Source organism: Chaetura pelagica, unplaced genomic scaffold, assembly GCF_000747805.2.
Source record: "Chaetura pelagica isolate M959 unplaced genomic scaffold, ChaPel_1.0 scaffold3, whole genome shotgun sequence".
Lineage (NCBI taxonomy): Eukaryota > Metazoa > Chordata > Aves > Apodiformes > Apodidae > Chaetura > Chaetura pelagica.
In genome coordinates this window covers 9,769,740-9,791,166 of record NW_009952974.1, presented here as the reverse complement: position 1 = coordinate 9,791,166, position 21,427 = coordinate 9,769,740, and the positions used below count along the sequence as shown (strand labels likewise).

The 21,427-nt window shown below is 35.5% G+C and overlaps 1 protein-coding gene across 6 annotated transcripts in view; it reads left to right on the top strand.

The window, feature by feature from the left end:
* LOC104387363 (sodium channel protein type 2 subunit alpha-like) overlaps positions 1-21,427 on the top strand; it is a 79,874-nt gene that overhangs the window by 12,012 nt on the left and 46,435 nt on the right. For 4 of the 6 annotated variants that reach the window (XM_009996106.1, XM_009996105.1, XM_009996103.1 and 1 more), the window contains exons 1-10: positions 6,087-6,353; positions 9,803-9,921; positions 10,821-10,910; positions 12,409-12,537; positions 13,232-13,323; positions 16,063-16,335; positions 16,640-16,703; positions 17,576-17,717; positions 17,866-18,072; positions 20,847-21,146. In XM_009996106.1, coding sequence (XP_009994408.1) covers positions 6,087-6,353; positions 9,803-9,921; positions 10,821-10,910; positions 12,409-12,537; positions 13,232-13,323; positions 16,063-16,335; positions 16,640-16,703; positions 17,576-17,717; positions 17,866-18,072; positions 20,847-21,146 — 1,683 coding nt within the window. Of the gene's footprint in view, positions 1-6,036; positions 6,354-9,802; positions 9,922-10,820; positions 10,911-12,408; positions 12,538-13,043; positions 13,136-13,231; positions 13,324-16,062; positions 16,336-16,639; positions 16,704-17,575; positions 17,718-17,865; positions 18,073-20,846; positions 21,147-21,427 lie in introns of those variants that run through there. The other 2 variants (XM_009996102.1, XM_009996107.1) reach the window with 2 other exon arrangements.

Here is a 21,427-nt window from a genome sequence, read left to right as displayed (position 1 = left end):
ATGGACAAAAGCAATAATTAAAGGACTGTATATTCATGAATTTATATTCAAGTGCTTTGGTTCTGGCCTTGTGTTACTAGGATGCTTGGTGTTATAATCTACCAACTAAATTATTTCAGTGTTCTCAGTGCTGCTCATACACACTGATGCTGTGCTGTGAACCAACTCCAGAGATAAAGACACAAGGTGGCACAGGAGCAGGTTTATGTTTGGACTGGTAATTTAGATTTAGGAATAATGTAGGGAAGGCTACCTGGCTTCATGCAGGAAAACAAAATGAGAACTCATTTCAGGCACCAAAATGCCTGAACTCTTAACCATTGGTTTTCATCATTAAAATTATTACTACACTATGCCACAAACTTTTGCATAGTAGACATCAAAAAAAGGCAATAATTTCTTACTTGGTGGCATTGCTCCTTAACCAATCTACCTTCCTTCAGCCATTCCCTCCCCCCCGCCATTCAAACCTCTCCACTGTGCTGTAGAGTGCATCAGTTTAAGCAACCAGTCCAGCTGCAGAAGAACTTGGAAGAAAGGTAAGAACATTCAGCTGATGCACTGCAGACCTTCATAACGGGACCTGTTGCACCGTGGAGAGTTTGGTGCAAGGGGCAGGAAAAAAGCAGCAGAGACTTCATCATCCAGCACTTGCACCAAACACATTCATAGGGAACCAGTCTTAGATTTCAACCTAGTTTTAGTCTAAAAGAATATTATGACACTTGCCTTGCGAAAGATCAGGAGCAGCAACCTTCTTTTCCCACAGAGCCTTGATCATACATCCTGTTTCCAGGATGCACTACCACTTAAAAGGCCTGTGGTTTTGATTCACTCACTAAAATACCGGAAGAAAAATGAAACAGCTTTAATGAGGTGTAGTTGTAGAAATCTGTGTTACATATATTTTAGCTCCTTTCCATTAGAATGTAAGGATCTTTAACATTGGAAGGTATTTGCAAAATATTACTTAAATACTGTATTACAACTAGGTTGATGGGCTAAGAAAGAGATCCTTCCTCTTCCTATTACATTGCATATGGTTATCATTTGGCCTTTTTCAGGTTTCTCCAATACTTCAGATATTCACACTTGATCTCTTTTCACACCTTCTCAGAGACAACTTATGGTGGTAAAGAAATTATAAGGCAGTCCTGTAGTTAAAGAATTCCAAGAGATTTTGGTCAATTTTTATAAATAAATGAGTCATATTATATATTTGGGTGTACTACAACTTGCAGGTCTGTGTCTGAGGAACTACAAATTCATACCCAGCCACACATCTCTACCACATTCTAAAGCTTTTTAAAGTAAGATTTTATTAAGGAAATATTATTTGTCTTACATACCTTTTTTCAAATAGTTGATTTCATATACTCATAGCAAGTGAATATTTTTGTCTTTCATGATTTATGAATTGTAATAATAAATACCTGGCAGTGATTTAATTAATTTTATTTTGAATTGTTATGTAACACTAATGCCTACAGGCCACTAAGGCTGACTGTACAAATCCAGGCAAAAATTATAGTCATTGTTACGGATCAACTATAGTCTAAGGAAAATGACACAGTAGATGAATGATAAATGTTGGCAGGAATGGAAAAAAAGGAAACAAATCCTACATATTACTCAGTTAGGACCTGTAAACACAAATTATCATAGTTTAAATTAGTAGATTACATTTTTAAAAAGAGGCAGGTTCTGAGCAGGTGCTAAAGGCTGGAAGCTGTTTTCCTCTTTGAGGAAATCACTCTTTTTCTTGAAAATACCTACTTCTGTGGAGCCAACATTCATGGATTCCCTGACTCCATAGATAGTTTTGACTCAGTATCTCTTTAGATATCTCAGTTAACTCCGCATTGCATTTACCCGTTTGGATTACAGCAGTGACATTTTGGGGCTCTTTTTTTTTTTTTTCTTTTTGGAGTTCTGTTTCTTATCCAAATATTTATAAAGAGTAAAAAATAGCAGAAAGTTGCCAGGAAAAGAAAACTACATATCAGTTATGAAAAGATGATAATCTACAACTGTAAAAAAATACTTCAAAGCATTTCAGTAGATAAAGGGAGATGTTTTTCTTTTGAAACTAGCCTCTGTGCACAAGTGCCAGAAGAAATTTCAATAAAATTATTATTTTTAGATAATTTTCACAACAATCTATTATTTATGTATCCTTTTGTTTTTAGGATAATCTGAATGCAGTGTTACTCAATTTGGTATTTGATCGGAGCGTAATTACTTAAAAATATCTTACCTTCACTTCCAGAAAGCTAATACCTGAATTTTGCCAGACAGCTTCTCAAATACTAGAAGACAGAGTTAAGATGACTAATTTCTTTAGACTCTTTCTGCCTACACTCCCTCTGTGCTCCTTTCCTATTCAGGACAGTGGTAGTATGAGTTGTGGTAGTTTTCTGACAACATCAGCACAAACCAGCTACACTTTTTCCTTTCAAAGCTGCAGAAAATAATCTCTAGCTGATGCTGAAGTGGTGCCACTACCCCTGTTGCTCCTAGCATGGGAACCCCACCTTTTTGATCTGGACAAATATCTTTACTGGCCTAATGTGAGACAGTGAGTCTTATTAATGCTAGTGATTTAGAGCAGTTTTTAATCCAAGCTTTATCATCTGAGAGGCTATAGCTGTGCTTGGCACAGAGGAAGATATTATTTCCCAAATTTCAGCCTGCTGAATAAAAAATTAGCATAAGAAAATTATTATAGTTGGTCATTTTACAGATTCCATTTGTTATTCTTGCACTTACTCCAACACAAATCAAATGCTTGTTTGTGTGCCAGTATTTAAGTTTTAATGGAATGAAAATCCCAGTAGTCAGCTTTTCCAAGGCTTTAGTAAGAAAACAATTGTAATGGCAGTGCTCTAAAAATAAAATAAAATAAAATAAAATAAAATAAAATAAAATAAAATAAAATAAAAATCCATAAGAAAAGCTGCAAGGTTTGCTATTTCTCCATCTTGAAAATTTTGAGGTGTGTACCTGGACTGTTTAATACAGAGTGCCAATAACCTGTTACATAAACTGATTATTTGAATAAATAATCATAGTATCCACTTGGTTCCTACTCTGATACTTTCATTTTTACCATTTGCCTGATTTAACACATCATAAAACTAGACGCCTTCAGGCCACTTATGGCTTTTTTAGAGGCACACAAAAATAATTCAACATCATTAGCACACATATTTCACTTCTTTTGAAAATAAAACAAACAAAAAAAATTAGCAAGCTATCCATGGACATAATATAATTAACTCAAATATGCATAAAATTAAGAAAACTCAGATACTGTTTATTGTTCAATCTTATTTAAAGGAAGGGACTGAAATAAAACTGGAGAAGGATTTATAGAATGCAATGCTCAAATACAAATAAATAGATGTATTTGGCAAAAGCATTTCTTTAATAAATTGGAACTTGTCTAAGGAAATCTGTTGAATCGTAGACCATTATACATATGGTATCTAGGCCCAAATTGTAACTCAAATACTCAAAATGCTTTTTGCTGAACAGTGTCAGGTACTGAGGGGTTTGGACCACATGTATTTTTCAGACTACCCCTGTGAAGATCGTTGTGGTGGGGTTTTTTGTTTGTTTGGTTTTGGTTTGTTTGGTTGGTTGGTTGGTTTGGTTTTTTTGGTTTGTGGTGGTTTTTTTTTATGAAAGCTATTCTGAAATTATCAGAAATACAGATTTCTTTGTCTGAATGCTGTCCAGTACAATTCATGTCCTGGCAGCATAGTTACTGGCTAACAAGTGATTTTAAAGCCAATGAAGGAAAAAGAGGGAAGCTATTGCTAACAAATGAGCGGGTCATAGTTGGAGGATTGCTAAGAGCTTGTTCATGGCTCAGTGCAGGGAACTAAATTACTTTTGTTTCATTGTTTTATTAAACTACTGCATGTATAGCAACAGTAATCAAATACATATTTGTGTATTGTTCTATTAAGCTCTGTAATCTGAATGAAAGCACTTGGAGCATATATAATATAGGAAAAACCTTCTTGCACAATAGCAGCAGTCAGGAAAGGTATAACTGCACTAGACAGTAGTGAAGGCAGGATTCAAGTCTTGTTTCCAACTTGTCAAGAAAACTTTTTTAAAAACTTGCTTTATGACTGTCTGAGAAGCACAGTGAAACCCCAAGTCTGGCAACATTACTTTTCCCAATCATTCATTGGCCTCTTTGTGGATTTCTAGCAATACAAATACATGTATTTCTAGTGAGGATAACGTCTTTTATTATAGCATTCATAACTGTAACTGTTAATGGATGTAAAGCAGCCTAACCAAATGCACTGAACTATAAAGAATAGGCAGACTGATGACTCTAAGGGGGTGCACCTTTTAAGATTTGTTTCACAGGAAAGGCACCTAGGTCAACAACTTGAATCACAGGCCTGTAAAATGTGGAATAAAGGAATTAATTATACAGAAAGAGTGATGGGAAACCTCATACATCTTCTGAGTTTCTGAATTTTGGATGGACAAAAGCAATAATTAAAGGACTGTATATTCATGAATTTATATTCAAGTGCTTTGGTTCTGGCCTTGTGTTACTAGGATGCTTGGTGTTATAATCTACCAACTAAATTATTTCAGTGTTCTCAGTGCTGCTCATACACACTGATGCTGTGCTGTGAACCAACTCCAGAGATAAAGACACAAGGTGGCACAGGAGCAGGTTTATGTTTGGACTGGTAATTTAGATTTAGGAATAATGTAGGGAAGGCTACCTGGCTTCATGCAGGAAAACAAAATGAGAACTCATTTCAGGCACCAAAATGCCTGAACTCTTAACCATTGGTTTTCATCATTAAAATTATTACTACACTATGCCACAAACTTTTGCATAGTAGACATCAAAAAAAGGCAATAATTTCTTACTTGGTGGCATTGCTCCTTAACCAATCTACCTTCCTTCAGCCATTCCCTCCCCCCCGCCATTCAAACCTCTCCACTGTGCTGTAGAGTGCATCAGTTTAAGCAACCAGTCCAGCTGCAGAAGAACTTGGAAGAAAGGTAAGAACATTACATTCAGCTGATGCACTGCAGACCTTCATAACGGGACCTGTTGCACCGTGGAGAGTTTGGTGCAAGGGGCAGGAAAAAAGCAGCAGAGACTTCATCATCCAGCACTTGCACCAAACACATTCATAGGGAACCAGTCTTAGATTTCAACCTAGTTTTAGTCTAAAAGAATATTATGACACTTGCCTTGCGAAAGATCAGGAGCAGCAACCTTCTTTTCCCACAGAGCCTTGATCATACATCCTGTTTCCAGGATGCACTACCACTTAAAAGGCCTGTGGTTTTGATTCACAGCTCACAGACAGTCAATAAATGCAACTTAACCTGCTTTGATATCTAACATTAACCTTCAGCACAGTAAAATATCAGTATGAAAGAACTGTGTCTGTTCCTCCCATAATTCAGTTGCTGTCTTTTAAACAGCATTAATCATATGAGAACTATTTTTTTTGTTTAATGAAAATATTGTCATTTGTAAAGTTGGATTACTGATACTTGAAAAAGTACAGGAAGATAAAATGAATTAACTAGTAAAATATAGGTTTATAATTTTCAAGAGTACTTCATAGAATATGTGTTTATACTTGCTGTTAAAAAAATAGATACTCTTAAAACACTTTTATCAATTTTTTCTCTAACTCCAAGAAGAGTCTAAGTACATAGGCAGAGCAGTGTCTGTGGGTAGAAGTCGTACCGTTTTTGAGACCAGCAGGAAAAAGCTGAAAAATTACTAAATCTCTAATTAAAGTCTGAGCAGTTTTTTTTAACTTTTCATTCAGCCTTGAAATACAGTGCCTCTACTTCAGACCTGGGAAGGGTTTCTGAACAAATTTTCTTGTGGTTGTTTTCTTGGTGTTTTTTGGGGGGTTTTTTGTTTGTGTGTTTGTTTGTTTTATTTTGTTTTGGTTTTGTTTTTTTTGCTTTGTTTTGGTTTTGTTGGTGCAATCTAGTTGGAGTAAATTATCTATTTTTCTTTTATAGGTCATTCTTATGCAAGAGGCTAAAAGTAATTAAATTTGCAGGATGAAAACATGGCACAGGCACTGCTGGTACCACCAGGACCTGAAAGCTTCCGCTATTTTACCAGAGATTCTCTCGCAGCTATCGAAAAGCGTTCTGCAGAAGAAAAAGCTAAAAAGCCCAAGCAAGAACATACAGATGATGATGATGAAAATGGTCCAAAACCAAACAGTGACTTGGAGGCAGGAAAGACACTGCCATTTATTTATGGTGACATACCTCCAGGAATGGTATCTGAACCTTTGGAAGATCTGGACCCATATTATATCAATAAAAAAGTGAGTGAATAACCTTTGGCACAAAACAGCATATAATTTTCTATCTTAGAAAAGTTTAATCACAAAATATGATGGTTTGAGCCATCAATCCACTATATACATAGAAACATCCTTTCGTTTAGCAGAACTGGTTTATTCTATTCAGTATTGTGACTCCTGCAACTTGAGTTATGTCTTATTTATCTCAGTGTAAGGAAGATATAGTTTCCTTGATCTTGCCTGACCTTGAGAACATGACTGAATTTTCCTGATTTCAATATAGCATTAAGACTGGATATGACAACTGAGGTGTTCCAAGCATGGTTTTGCAGTGGAGATGGTTGTAGATAACCAGGTAGCACCCATCCAAGTTAGTGAAATGAAGAACTGTAACTGTATTCTTTATTTTTCTTTTAGCTATATGGCATATGCAGTCATGTATCTAAATATGTACGTATAAAATATATATCTATATATGTACCATATAGAGACTCTTTAAATCTTGGGTCATCGGAAACTACCACAATGAAAACTGTTGCCTGAGGTGCTTGGGATTGCTATGATAGATTCTGCTGCACAGCTGTCAATTAGAAGTCTGTGGCACACACCACAGCAAAGCTGGATTTTGAAGAAGGAATTGAAAAAGAGACATTTTATTTTATTGTTCTGGAGAGTAATAGAGAGTTTCCATACAGAAAGTGCAGAGTCAGGAGTTATATGTTGTGAAATAAAAGTAATTTGCCTGGGTTACATGTGCAAGGCTATGACATAGCTGGACCATTAATGGCATAATTTTGCTCCATGAAGAATGTAAACTCCTAAAAGAGGTGTACTTCCCCTTCTGATTTGCATAGTCATACAGACTTCGTATTTTCACATGATTTGCAAGTCAGGGACTAGAAGACAGAAAGGCTAATTCAAAGAGATCCATTCAAGTAAAGAATTTGCCTCTTGACCGTATAAAAGTCAGGATCTGCAGTAGAGTACATGGGTTTTGTTCTTGCAGCAATGATGCATACGACTGAAAACAGAATATCATTATATGACTTAAAAGACAAGGAATGAAAAAGTATACTTCCATAGCTGGGATTAGTTGTAGACTGTTTTAAACTCCTCCAGAACCTCAAATAGTAGAGCCTAGTCATAGCTGAAAATACCTTATGTCCTGCACATAAAGGTAAAAGGAACAGCTGACAGTAAGAGCAGGTTCCCCTCTGTACTCTCAATCAGCTTATTTTTGCATGCTCCTTTAGCAGCATCAAGATGTTTTCTTGGTTCCTGATAGATCTCCAAAGTGCTGTGGGTAAGCAGAGTGAAGAAAGATGAAGGTGTGGATAATCACCCTAAAGTCAAAAATCTAGAAGATATTTTGTGGACAAGTGCTTGGGATTATTTTTCCTCATCTCTCTGCAACAGAGAAGGGAATGGACACAGTTGCTCTGATAATGGCTTGAGGCATCCCAGGCTGCCATCCAGATAAGAAACTTGATTTTGAGCAACTATTAAAAAATTACAATATAGAATATTTTAAACTGCAAAGAAACTTATTCTGTTTGTTGGGAAAAAATCATGCCAATAGAGCTCTCAATTTTGTTGCTAAATTTATGATTGCTTTTTATTCACAAAAGTGCTGTAAAAATCGTGGCTTCAGTAATAGGAATGGAAAATAAAGCAGGATCCATATGCAGTTGCATAACCTAACAGTTGCCAGAGTTAAATAAACAATGCTGTAGATAATACAAACATAAACATTAATAAGGAAATTTAAAGAAATGAAAGGTCAGAGAGGAAGTTTTACCAAGGGTTATTTTAATTTACATGATTTTGGTTGTATCAACAGTTCCATTAAGCTTCTTACTTACAATACCATTGTGGGCACTAGGCCCCTTCCTTGACTAGCTGCAAAGAATTCAGGAATAAAGCTGCGTAAGTAAGTTCAGGGCTAAAGTTTTCTAAACAAGCCTTCTACAAATGAAGTATCAGAAAAACTGAGAAGTACTGGTGAATACTTTCTAATCTTCAGTGATCAGAAAAAGTAGTCAGATTTTTTGGAACAAAATTGTAAGAACTCAGGCAACTGCTGGACTTGTTAGTCTATGAGAGCAATTATTAAACCGCAGAATCGTTTCTCACCGGTGGCATCTGTATATATGTTACGTACCAGCCTAATGTGCTCGACAGAAAACAAATGGACATCTAAACTGATAAGCTGGTCATCCCTCTTCCAGTTTATAGCAGAAACTACTCTTAAGTATTGACTTGTCAATGCAAGGAAAGCCATATGTGAATTGGAGTCTGTCCTTAGGGTCTGCCTGGGGACAGGCAACATCTTTCTCCCATTTCTAGCTGGGTGAAGGACTCTAGGGCAGAGAGAAATGCCAGTGAGCGTGAGTCCATTCTCTGTCATCCACAGTGTTACGCTTTATTTTAATCTGTGAACAGACACCAGCAACACTCTTTTTTTTTTTTACTCTTTCACCTGTTTTCTGTCCCACGGTAGAGGTTTGCTTTCTTTCCTAGGGATGACAGACCAGATAGGCAGTAAAGGCCATGGATGGGTCAGCATTTTTCTGATCACAGCCAAGTTTTTACAGAGAATGGAAATCAACATGGAGAACAGTGATACTATATAGCTCTGCTGAGAGTGTAACAAAGCCTCTATTATGGTAACACAAAGCAGGGCCATTACCGTCGAGAAAGAGCAAAAGGAATGAAGAACAGTCATGTCCTGAAGAAATTTCAAACAGCACCAAAGATGCAAGCAAACCTCAAACACAAATACACATTGAATAAAAATGAAAACACTTCAGTGGTGACTGCCAACAGGAACAGAATGAAAATGAACACAAAACCATAGGTTTATCAGGACAAATTTTAAAATATAGTAACTACCTACATTTGGTGCTCACATATGAGGAAAATAATAGCAGATTGTTGAAAACGAAAACAGCATTTTTAAAAAGAAAAGAAAATATTTGTTTTTATAGGATTCAAAAATTCTGGCATACATTTGTCTCAGATAGTGCAGAATGATGCAAGCTGGCAATTTATTAATCCCTTTTATTTTTTCACAGGTACTTATCTAGAAGAGAAATACAATTGGTAGCAAAATTATTTTAAAATTATGGTTAATTGTTTAACATAATTATGTCAAGTATTTGTTCCAAATGCAAACAGGCATTTAGACTTTTCCTTTTGCTGTTTTGGTTTTATTTCATTGGTGATGATAATTCCCAGCAATTTTGCTAATGTCAGAATTCTGTCCACATGCTGGGAAATATAGCAAATTGGAGAACTGGATGTGGAAGGCTTGATCCACTGTATTCATAAAAATCAGTTATTTTCCTACGGCAGGTAGACAGTAAAATGGGACTTGAACTTCCCAGGCACAGAATGGAATCCTTTAGGTAGAGGTGAATATATTTATGTAGTCAAAACTGTATTTTTATGTTGTATTTCTTTTTTTGCAGACTTTCATAGTATTGAATAAGGGAAAGGCAATTTTCCGATTCAGTGCCACATCTGCCTTGTACATTTTAACTCCTTTTAATCCCATCCGAAAAATTGCTATCAAGATTTTGGTACATTCATATCCTTTTTTCTAAATGTTGATTTAAGGCTTGCTGTTTGAAACTATTTAGTTACTGAAATAATACTTTTCATATGGACATACAAATGATGTCCACATGGGTGTACTATGCTATCTACAACGTATGCTGATCACACTTAAAAAGCAGCAATATCACATGTGAATTGCAGTATGATCTTTATTCCTACTGAGAGAATTCTCTACTGAACCACCTAAAGCTGCCAGAGTTTAAATATCAGGCTTTACATATAAAAAGAGACCTGATCCCCTACTAAGCCCTGCAGCTAAGGCCAAATTAGTAACAAACCATTGCACTTGAACATATCTAAGGTCACACTTTTACCAAGACCAGCAGTACTATTCATGAACTACAGTCACTTAGCAAGGACAAAAGGGCATGAGTAAAAAGCTGCTTTTTCAGGCATACTTGTTCAGCATTGTGTTTTCAGCATTGGGGTAGGTGTCCTATAAAAGATCCAGGTCAGAACAGAAAATGTATTTTCAAATATATTTCAATCATGTCCAAAGAGCAACCTGGGCATAACCAACCAATGTCTGCCTAAAGATCTTTTAGAATGATCCCCCTGGATTCAATGAGTAAATATATTTGGGTACTCATTTCATATTTTTACAGACTTAAGGATGTGTTTGAGTTTCATGTAAATCCTAAACCTGCCATATTTATAAGAGTAATACATTGTGTTACAGTAAGGGCACCATAACATGGCAGATGGCATACCATTTAAAATAGATAAAGTCGTGTGCAAAGCTTTATTTTCAGATTTTATTTAGAATGTCATGCTATTTGTGCATATTTTTAATACAGTTAATATTTTTAATTATTTCACTGTTATAAAACTGTCATATTTTTTTACTTACATGCCTTGACTAAAATCTACATTATTCAGCATGCTTATTATGTGCACTATTTTGACAAACTGTGTATTTATGACCATGAGTAACCCTCCAGACTGGACAAAGAATGTAGAGTAAGTTAAACATTTTCATTATTTTTATGTCTCTGTTTTTGTATGACTCCAAACAAGAAGCATTTATGGAAAGCTGCATGCCAAAATTGGCTTTTCCAGACATGAAGAATGAGATTCCATGAGATATCAATATCTTTCTGGTTTCCTCCTGAATGATTTCAGTGGCTTAAGAGTAATGCCTTATTCTTCAAAATTATGTCTGAGGAATATCTGAACTTCCACTGCAATGTATAAACATGAGCTCTTGTCCTTGGGTGTTCTGAGCTGGAAGCTGAAAAGGAGCTCTAAAACTACAAATGTGCATGTAAAATGATTGTGTGTGATTGGTGAGGATAGCCATATACTGCTTGAGAATCAATGATAACACAGTGGGACATTCATGGGTTGCTCAATGATGTGAACTCACAAGGGACAGCCACAGCAAGCACACACAACACCCAAGCCACAAGAAACCTCAAACTGCTGATGAATGGGCCTTACCTATGATGAAAGAAAAAGAGAGCTGACAGAAGTAAGGAAACCAGGAAGTATCTCTGTCTTTCTTGTTCTTGGTTATACATGCACCTTTGCTCTCTAACAAAATAGATACACATTTTTTTCTTTGAAATAATGCTGTTCATGAAAAACCTGGTTCTAAGCACTTGTGGTTTCTTTCATTCCCTCCTGCTCTCCAAGAGCCACTATTGATTTCTATTTCTTTATCCCACAGCATTAAGGAATCTTACTCTGAATGCTATATTTAGAAACTGCAGTAGTATTCACTCGTTCTCAGTGTGCTGAACAGTGACTATGGCTTGTTAGGGTTGCTGCAGGTCTGAAAGGTGAGCAGTAGGGTAGATTTCCTCTATTCTAAAGGTCTGGACAGACCCACATGGGTCTGAGGAAGTCACTGCATTATGCTGCTTATAATTTCTATGTTTTTAAATGAATGTTTTGATCTCACACCAGGTAAACAGGTAATCATGCTCCACATCTTCAAGAATAACAGTCTGGGCATGTTTTCTTATATTTAATGATTATTCATGAAATTAACCTGTACTATAGGCATGAATATAGTTATTATACATAACTGATTTTCACAAAACTCTCTTATTTTGACATAAAAAACAATCTTCATTTTTTGCAACACTTAGAACATCTACCTGATTTGTGAATGAAAGCAGAATGAAGGCAGCCCTGTGAGTGCCAGTGAATGTACATATAAATATCAAAGTCTGAAATGTATGTATAAATACTGAAGTCTGAAATTATTTGTAAGCACAAAAACTGTGATTAAATGAGCCTCTTAGCAAAATAACAGTATATATGTGTCAGGTTCAAGTTTCATCTTCTGAACAATGATTATATTCTGAAGTGTTTGGGACAAGTTAACAATTTCCTCTTTTCAATTCTAAATACTTTTCTGTTCTTTTCTTGTAAATCATCTTTGATAAAGAATGGCACTGTCTATAAGCATAAGTATGCAAAAATACAATATTCCTGCTTTGATGCTTTTCAGGTACACTTTCACTGGAATATATACCTTTGAATCACTTATAAAAATTCTTGCAAGGGGCTTCTGCTTAGAAGGTTTTACTTTTCTGCGAGACCCATGGAACTGGCTTGACTTCAGTGTCATTTTAATGGCGTAAGTGGTTCAAGAAATTTTTAAGGTTTTAGGGCATGAAATTAGTGGCAAATATTACTATAATAAACATACTGATTTAAAAGTATTTAATTTCTGCAACCTGTGGAGTTTAGACACATCACAAATTTTAGTACTCATAAATCAAAGTAAAATATGGCAGGAGCCATCAGAGAGTGTCAGCCACTAGTGAAATTACTGTTGAGGGACACTAATTTCATGTCCTACATTTTTCTGCTCACCAGAATGGAAGCCATCCCTTTGACTTCATGTCACTATCCTATTACAAGCTAATTAGTTTAATTAGCTGTTCAAATTCAAATTAGTGAGTTTCACTTCAATGAAATTTAAGCAAAATCAAAGAAAATAAATAATTATAAAAGCGAGGTGTACTGAAGAAAGGTACATTTTGAAGTATGATTGCTAATATTGCCACAGAGGTTTTAAAGACCCACATAATTAGTATAAGATCTGCCTCAATTCTGAATAACTGTGATTTAATTCTACAGGTATGTAACAGAATTTGTAAACCTAGGCAATGTTTCAGCTCTTCGAACTTTCAGAGTATTGAGAGCTTTGAAAACTATTTCTGTAATTCCAGGTAAGAAGTAGTTGGTGTGAGGTGTTAGGCCCCTCGTATCTCCAGCTGTTATTTGTGTGCTGTCATTGTGTTTGTGTGTGAACTCCCCTATTACAGATATGTGACAGAGTTTGTGGACCTGGGCAATGTCTCAGCGTTGAGAACATTCAGAGTTCTCCGAGCTTTGAAAACAATATCAGTCATTCCAGGTGAGAGCGAGGTTAAACACCGAGGCTGACTTTCCTTCCATTGAAGTCGAATTCACTTCTTTTGAGCATAAGTCTTGCTGTTCGGTTCTAAGCACTTGTGGTTTCTTTCATTCCCTCCTGCTCTCCAAGAGCCACTATTGATTTCTATTTCTTTATCCCACAGCATTAAGGAATCTTACTCTGAATGCTATATTTAGAAACTGCAGTAGTATTCACTCGTTCTCAGTGTGCTGAACAGTGACTATGGCTTGTTAGGGTTGCTGCAGGTCTGAAAGGTGAGCAGTAGGGTAGATTTCCTCTATTCTAAAGGTCTGGACAGACCCACATGGGTCTGAGGAAGTCACTGCATTATGCTGCTTATAATTTCTATGTTTTTAAATGAATGTTTTGATCTCACACCAGGTAAACAGGTAATCATGCTCCACATCTTCAAGAATAACAGTCTGGGCATGTTTTCTTATATTTAATGATTATTCATGAAATTAACCTGTACTATAGGCATGAATATAGTTATTATACATAACTGATTTTCACAAAACTCTCTTATTTTGACATAAAAAACAATCTTCATTTTTTGCAACACTTAGAACATCTACCTGATTTGTGAATGAAAGCAGAATGAAGGCAGCCCTGTGAGTGCCAGTGAATGTACATATAAATATCAAAGTCTGAAATGTATGTATAAATACTGAAGTCTGAAATTATTTGTAAGCACAAAAACTGTGATTAAATGAGCCTCTTAGCAAAATAACAGTATATATGTGTCAGGTTCAAGTTTCATCTTCTGAACAATGATTATATTCTGAAGTGTTTGGGACAAGTTAACAATTTCCTCTTTTCAATTCTAAATACTTTTCTGTTCTTTTCTTGTAAATCATCTTTGATAAAGAATGGCACTGTCTATAAGCATAAGTATGCAAAAATACAATATTCCTGCTTTGATGCTTTTCAGGTACACTTTCACTGGAATATATACCTTTGAATCACTTATAAAAATTCTTGCAAGGGGCTTCTGCTTAGAAGGTTTTACTTTTCTGCGAGACCCATGGAACTGGCTTGACTTCAGTGTCATTTTAATGGCGTAAGTGGTTCAAGAAATTTTTAAGGTTTTAGGGCATGAAATTAGTGGCAAATATTACTATAATAAACATACTGATTTAAAAGTATTTAATTTCTGCAACCTGTGGAGTTTAGACACATCACAAATTTTAGTACTCATAAATCAAAGTAAAATATGGCAGGAGCCATCAGAGAGTGTCAGCCACTAGTGAAATTACTGTTGAGGGACACTAATTTCATGTCCTACATTTTTCTGCTCACCAGAATGGAAGCCATCCCTTTGACTTCATGTCACTATCCTATTACAAGCTAATTAGTTTAATTAGCTGTTCAAATTCAAATTAGTGAGTTTCACTTCAATGAAATTTAAGCAAAATCAAAGAAAATAAATAATTATAAAAGCGAGGTGTACTGAAGAAAGGTACATTTTGAAGTATGATTGCTAATATTGCCACAGAGGTTTTAAAGACCCACATAATTAGTATAAGATCTGCCTCAATTCTGAATAACTGTGATTTAATTCTACAGGTATGTAACAGAATTTGTAAACCTAGGCAATGTTTCAGCTCTTCGAACTTTCAGAGTATTGAGAGCTTTGAAAACTATTTCTGTAATTCCAGGTAAGAAGTAGTTGGTGTGAGGTGTTAGGCCCCTCGTATCTCCAGCTGTTATTTGTGTGCTGTCATTGTGTTTGTGTGTGAACTCCCCTATTACAGATATGTGACAGAGTTTGTGGACCTGGGCAATGTCTCAGCGTTGAGAACATTCAGAGTTCTCCGAGCTTTGAAAACAATATCAGTCATTCCAGGTGAGAGCGAGGTTAAACACCGAGGCTGACTTTCCTTCCATTGAAGTCGAATTCACTTCTTTTGAGCATAAGTCTTGCTGTTCGCTGCTCGTGTTGCCAAAAAAAAAAAAAACACAACAAAAAAAAAGGCATGGATCATAAGCCTGGATGATGATTCTTTGCCTTTTCAGCATTAGCTTCTTTTATTTTGCAAAATCAGCCTTTGAGTTTAACAGATTCTTGCATGAAGCATAAAGTGTGAGGCCTATGAACTCATTTTGCTTTGTTTTTCTGCATTTTATTATGACAAGTTCTCTCTTTTACATTAAAAAGGCTTTATTGCTATGATTTTGCTATGATATTGCTATAATGTTAATTTTTTTCTTTTATTTTACCACTTAAAATTTACATTTGTCTTAAATACAACCAAGTAACAACGCAAAATCTGCCAAAAAGGAAATAAATACTGCACACGAAAATTTATCAAATGTAAATATTTTTTTCTCTCAAAATTACTCACCATTCTATCTCATACTATCATACTATCAACTAGTAAATTGTTGTAAAGTCATATTTAATATTAACTGGAAACTGACTTAGAAAATTAAATGCAGAGAAAAATTAAAGAATAAAATCAAATCTATGGCAGGAAAGCATGACTGATAAAATTTCCTGCTTGAGAATAACATTGCATATTCAGTGTATTGGAACTGCATATTCATAAAAAATGGAAACTTTTTGTTTCATTCATCTTCACAAGCTCTGAGGCTGCTCATGAAGCTTTACTTTTTGAGAAATAAAAAATAATTTCTTAAGTGTCTGCATGACTTCTTAATTATATGGGAAGGGCAAAGATACTCTTTGATAAATCTATCAATCTTTTCTCTTTGCAGGCTTGAAGACTATTGTAGGAGCCCTAATTCAATCCGTGAAGAAGCTCTCAGATGTTATGATCCTGACTGTGTTTTGTCTGAGCGTATTTGCACTAATAGGGCTGCAGTTGTTCATGGGCAACTTGAGGAATAAATGCCTGCAGTGGCCTCCAGACAATTCTACATTTGAAATAAACATTATTTCCTACTTTAATAGCACAATGGATGAAAATGGCACATTAGTTAATATGTCAGTGAGCACATTTAACTGGAAGGATTACATCGAAGATGAAAGTAAGAATGAACAGTATAACTATTTAAAATAAAGTTTTGGCTATAGTATGTAACTATTTATGATCAAACAAAGAATATTAAATGGTTTCTATTTCTGCCTTACGTAGAACTGCTTAGATTCCCTGACTGACACAGATCAAATACATACTATAAATAAGTGCAATAGCTAGAGGGGTTCACAAACAAACCAGAATGATCAGCAGCTAGCCTCTTTGATTTTATTACAATTTATTTTAAATTTATTTTGTAGCACTTTCAGATTAATTTGATTTATTCACATACATTTCTAATGCTTTCTACACAGCTCATTTTTACATTTTGGAAGGACAAAGAGATGCTCTACTTTGTGGTAATAGCTCTGATGCAGGGTAAGACCTTTTTAAAAACCCTCTGTTATTTTCTGCAGAAAAAGCAATGACATGAAACTTGTCAGTAGCAGTTGCAATTCCATATTTAGAGGTGTTACAGAGCTTAGAGTTTTGCTGCTAAACACTGATTTCTTAGTTAAATCAAAATATTTTACTGTCTGGCTAAACAAAATACAGCCTTTTTTCCTGTGTGATTGGAAAATTATGTTTGTGCTAATGATAAAATCTGAATTCTTGTAAAAGTCTATTTTGGAGATGTAATCATTTAAGAAAGTGTGATGAAAGTAAAGGTTAAAAGAGAGGAAGACAATACATAAAATACTAAGAAAGCACAGTAGTGACTTCATAGCTCAAGGCCAAATCTTTTTTTTCAAGTGTAACACTTTTTTGTTACTGTCAAGTTCTGCCATACACATGTGCTCAATTGTGAGCCTAAAATTGTTAGCTGAACTCTGACACCTAACTGGAAACAGTGAAGAAGAAAAAAAAAATCTCAGCATTATGTGGAAGATCCATAGGAGTACAGTTTGATTTAGCTAATAAAATTGCTTAATCTCTCTGTAACCTTCAACACATCTTAGCAATTATTTCTGCTAGGAAATTATTCATTTGGAATAAATATTCTAGTTGCAAATTGTGACTGAGCGGAATTTAAATATTTAGGTCATTTCAACCAGTGAATGGCTGGAAAGCATATATTTCATTTGTTCTCGTCTTAGTTAATTAGCTAGGACTCATATTTTCTGAATGAATTAAATTGTAATTATGGATTTCCTGAGGAAAAATAATGTGTATTGTTCCAAAAGATAACAAGTATGTTCTAGAAGGAAATAAACTTACGACTAAGTACTTCATATTTGATTTCCACATAGGCAGTGTCCAGAGGGATATATATGTGTGAAAGCTGGTAGAAACCCCAACTATGGTTATACAAGTTTTGACACCTTCAGTTGGGCTTTTTTGTCACTCTTTCGGCTAATGACTCAGGACTTCTGGGAAAATCTGTATCAGCTGGTAAGAAATTTTTATGACATAAAAATAAACCGCAGCTGATATACAAAATTATATACATAGGCTTAGTTGTACATGAGCTGGAAGCATAATGCTGTTGCAGTAGCAAAGAATGGTGGAATAACGTATAAATATGCTTTCTACTCCCTAGACACTACGTGCTGCTGGGAAGACATACATGATCTTTTTTGTTCTGGTGATTTTTCTGGGCTCTTTCTACCTGATCAACTTGATCCTGGCTGTGGTTGCCATGGCCTATGAAGAACAGAATCAAGCAACCATGGAAGAAGCAGAGCAGAAAGAGGCAGAATTTCAACAGATGCTGGAACAACTGAAGAAGCAACAAGAAGAAGCTCAGGTAATGATGGAAATTTTACTTTCTGAATAGCCTTATTCTTATGGCAAGAAGAGAATTGGAACATGTGCAAATTGTGCAATGAATTACAAAAATAAGTCTTATCACACAAGTTATAATAGGCTGGAAATTAAGTCAATAACTAAACAAATAGCAAAAAAGCAAGTTAACAATACAGAGAAAAATGCTACTGAGTTCACCAAAAGACCATAGAAGTAAAATATTTGTGATAAGAATGACCTGGAAACCTGACTTTAAGTAGGCATAGTTCATGATGCTTTTATGTTACAGATCTTACAAACAGCATGAGAAATGTTTAGTCACGGTACTTCTAGTCTGAGTAGGAAATGCCAGGCTTGCTGCACCTAATAGTTATTCACAAATATTCAGCAAATAGAGAGGACTGTAATCAGTATTCTTTTAGATTTCTGTCCAGCAAAGTATTTAAGCATATCCCTAATTCAAGCACAATGAAGTCAATCAGAAATTTATATATCCTTAGAGCAGACTAGCAATTTTTCTAACAAAATATCACATCTTAATTCCTTTAAGTAATTTTTGCTTGTTTTGAAAAGAGAAGAAAAATATTTAAATTTATATGAGAAAAAGATATTTTAATAGACACTTTTGTGCAAGGTTTTCTTATCTGAAGGTAAAATACATGCAGGAATTCAGCTCTATGAATCAGATGTCTGTCTAATTTCTGGATTGACTTTCCATTGCTTTTCATCTGGCATATATGCATTTTCAACAGAACCGTGCTTATAAAATGCTTGAAAATTAGAATCTTCTATGAAACTGTAGTTTTGGTAGTACTTTATAGCTACTTTCAGTAAGTTAGAATTATTCTATAAAGTGCTAATAAAAAGTGAAACTGCATTTTTTCTTGAAAAGAAATATTTATGCATGGCCTGTGAAATCTAATTAGCATATTTATGTTTTAGTCATTCAAGCTTATCAGTTCTAAATCACTAAAGAAAAAGCAGAATCCTGCAAAATTCAAATTTTAAAAAAGTTAAATAGCATCAAGGAGTACTTAACAAAAATTATCTGGTATTTTTATCAATGAAAGGGACTAAATCACGTTGTAACAAAGAGGGGGACAGAAGTGAAGCAGGTTCAGGTTTAGGAAGAAGAACAGAACCATATAAAACAGGGACTACAAGGAAGGTTGGATAAAGGCACTGGAAAGCTGTTACTTTTTTTTAATTAATGGCCATGAAACTAATTATAAGAAAAGCACTATTAAAGTCAATATCCTTTTTGTACATGAAAATATTAGCAGAAAGGATGCATCACAGGGTAAAACACTGAGCTGCTGAACTGGTTGCTGAGATGGAAATGAGTGTGGGACCCATCTCCTTGCCCCCTTGACGCTGAATCAATCAATCCACAAACTCAAGTCATCACAGCAGCCTTTGGATTGCTCTGCTTGTTTGATCTTTGGTGTTACTATTACAAAGTAGATTGGTGGTGACTCAGCATTTCCTGCCCTTGTCTCTGTTAGAACATTTGAAGGATGATATGATGATATTCTGAAATCAGTATGACAAGATTTTGAGTATCACTTTTTAAAATTGATAAACACTTCAGAATCCTTTTAATACTCTGTTTAACAGAAAAGTCTGTATCAAGTCAATTCACATGGCGTGGGTTGTGACTTGTGGCACAGAAAGCCATTAATTCACACTATGAGCTTTCAAACTATCCCTTCTTCTGTCTCACCATTCATGAAATATGTGGCATTGAATATGATATGTTTTGCTGGACAATTACTAGTCATCTTTGTTATATAACTGTAGTCTCTTGCCATTTCTTGTATCTCCTTTTTTTTGTAAGCTCACAGCAGCCTATCATCTTCCCAAGCATATTTTCCACTGCAAAATTTCATAGCAATCTCCCAAAGAGCTCTTTCTAGGAAGAGTACCAGACACACTCTCAATTCTTCATTTATTTGATTACTAAAGAAACCAGTTTCCCTAGTGAACTAAATCAGGTAGGCTGGCTACTGTAGTTGAAGGTACTGGCCCTGAGTTTTGGGATGGCTCTTTGCTCCAGTGAGTAATCTTATCCTTTCCCATCAAGAGAAAACACCTAAACATTTTTTCTTCTCTCTGGCTGCAGCAGCAACAGGCAATAAATGAACCTTTGTGCATCTATAAGAAAGACTTAGAGTGCTGTTACAGTGGGAAATGTGGGAAGGGAAACATGAAGATGAAGCCCAGGGGAGGACTTGAAGACATGTCTAGAGGATGTGCCTGTTGCCAGTGAAGGTAGAGGGAAAATGAGGGGAGCATCCTTGCTCTGCAGACAGTAAGGAGAGGCCAGATTCAACTACTTGCATGTTGCTAGTCAGCTTATAATACATTAACTCATATGGAGGATGTTAGGAATTAGTTTTCTTTGTAAGGACTCAAAAGGGATCAGGTGAATTAGAGCATAATGTGGGGCTTTCCTTGAGAGAAAATGGACAAGCAAGTCTGAAATAAATTTAAAAGCCCCATGTTTACACTTTTCTGACTACCTTAATTTTAGGCTAGTGTCTTATGCAGCAAGTTTTTAAGGAATAGTGATGCTATTGTTCTGATAAAGTTGATGCTTCATGTAGCTCATGTTGCTAAACAATGAGAAGTGATACAACTCAGTAGTTTATCTTCAATTCGTGTATATTTGCATTCTTGAGCATGTACAACCAGCAATAATACCACAGTGATAATAGCTTATAAAATCGTTACTTTTTAGTCTACTTAAGAATATCTTGCTTTGTAACCTCACAGGCAACAGCAGCAATAGCAGCAGCATCTGTTGCATCAAGAGATTTCAGTGGTGTAGGGGGACTAGGAGAACTCTTGGAAAGTTCTTCAGAAGCATCAAAGTTGAGTTCAAAGAGTGCTAAAGAACGAAGAAACAGAAGGAAGAAAAGAAGACAGAAAGAAATGTCTGAGGCAGAGGACAAAGGAGTTACTGAGAAGTTCCCCAAGTCTGAGTCCGAAGACAGTATCAGGAGGAAAAGTTTCCGCTTCTCCACAGAAGGAAGTCAACTGACATATGAAAAAAGGTTCACATCTCCCCACCAGGTACAGCTCTCTTTTTTTATTAAATCATGTATGTCTACTCTAATTTGGTTTTGACTGACATTACTGCACCTTTACATATTGGGAGTTATGTAAATGATGAGTAAAGGGTAAAAATCCACAGTGGTAGCACAAGTAACAGTGTTACAATTTGATATGGTTTGCCCCACTTTTTTAGCAAAGAGATGACAAGAACATATCAAGGATAATTGTAAACTTAATTAAAACTTTCCTGAAAATGTATTCCTGAAAATGCACCTGGTAGGCTGCAGAAAGAATAAAAC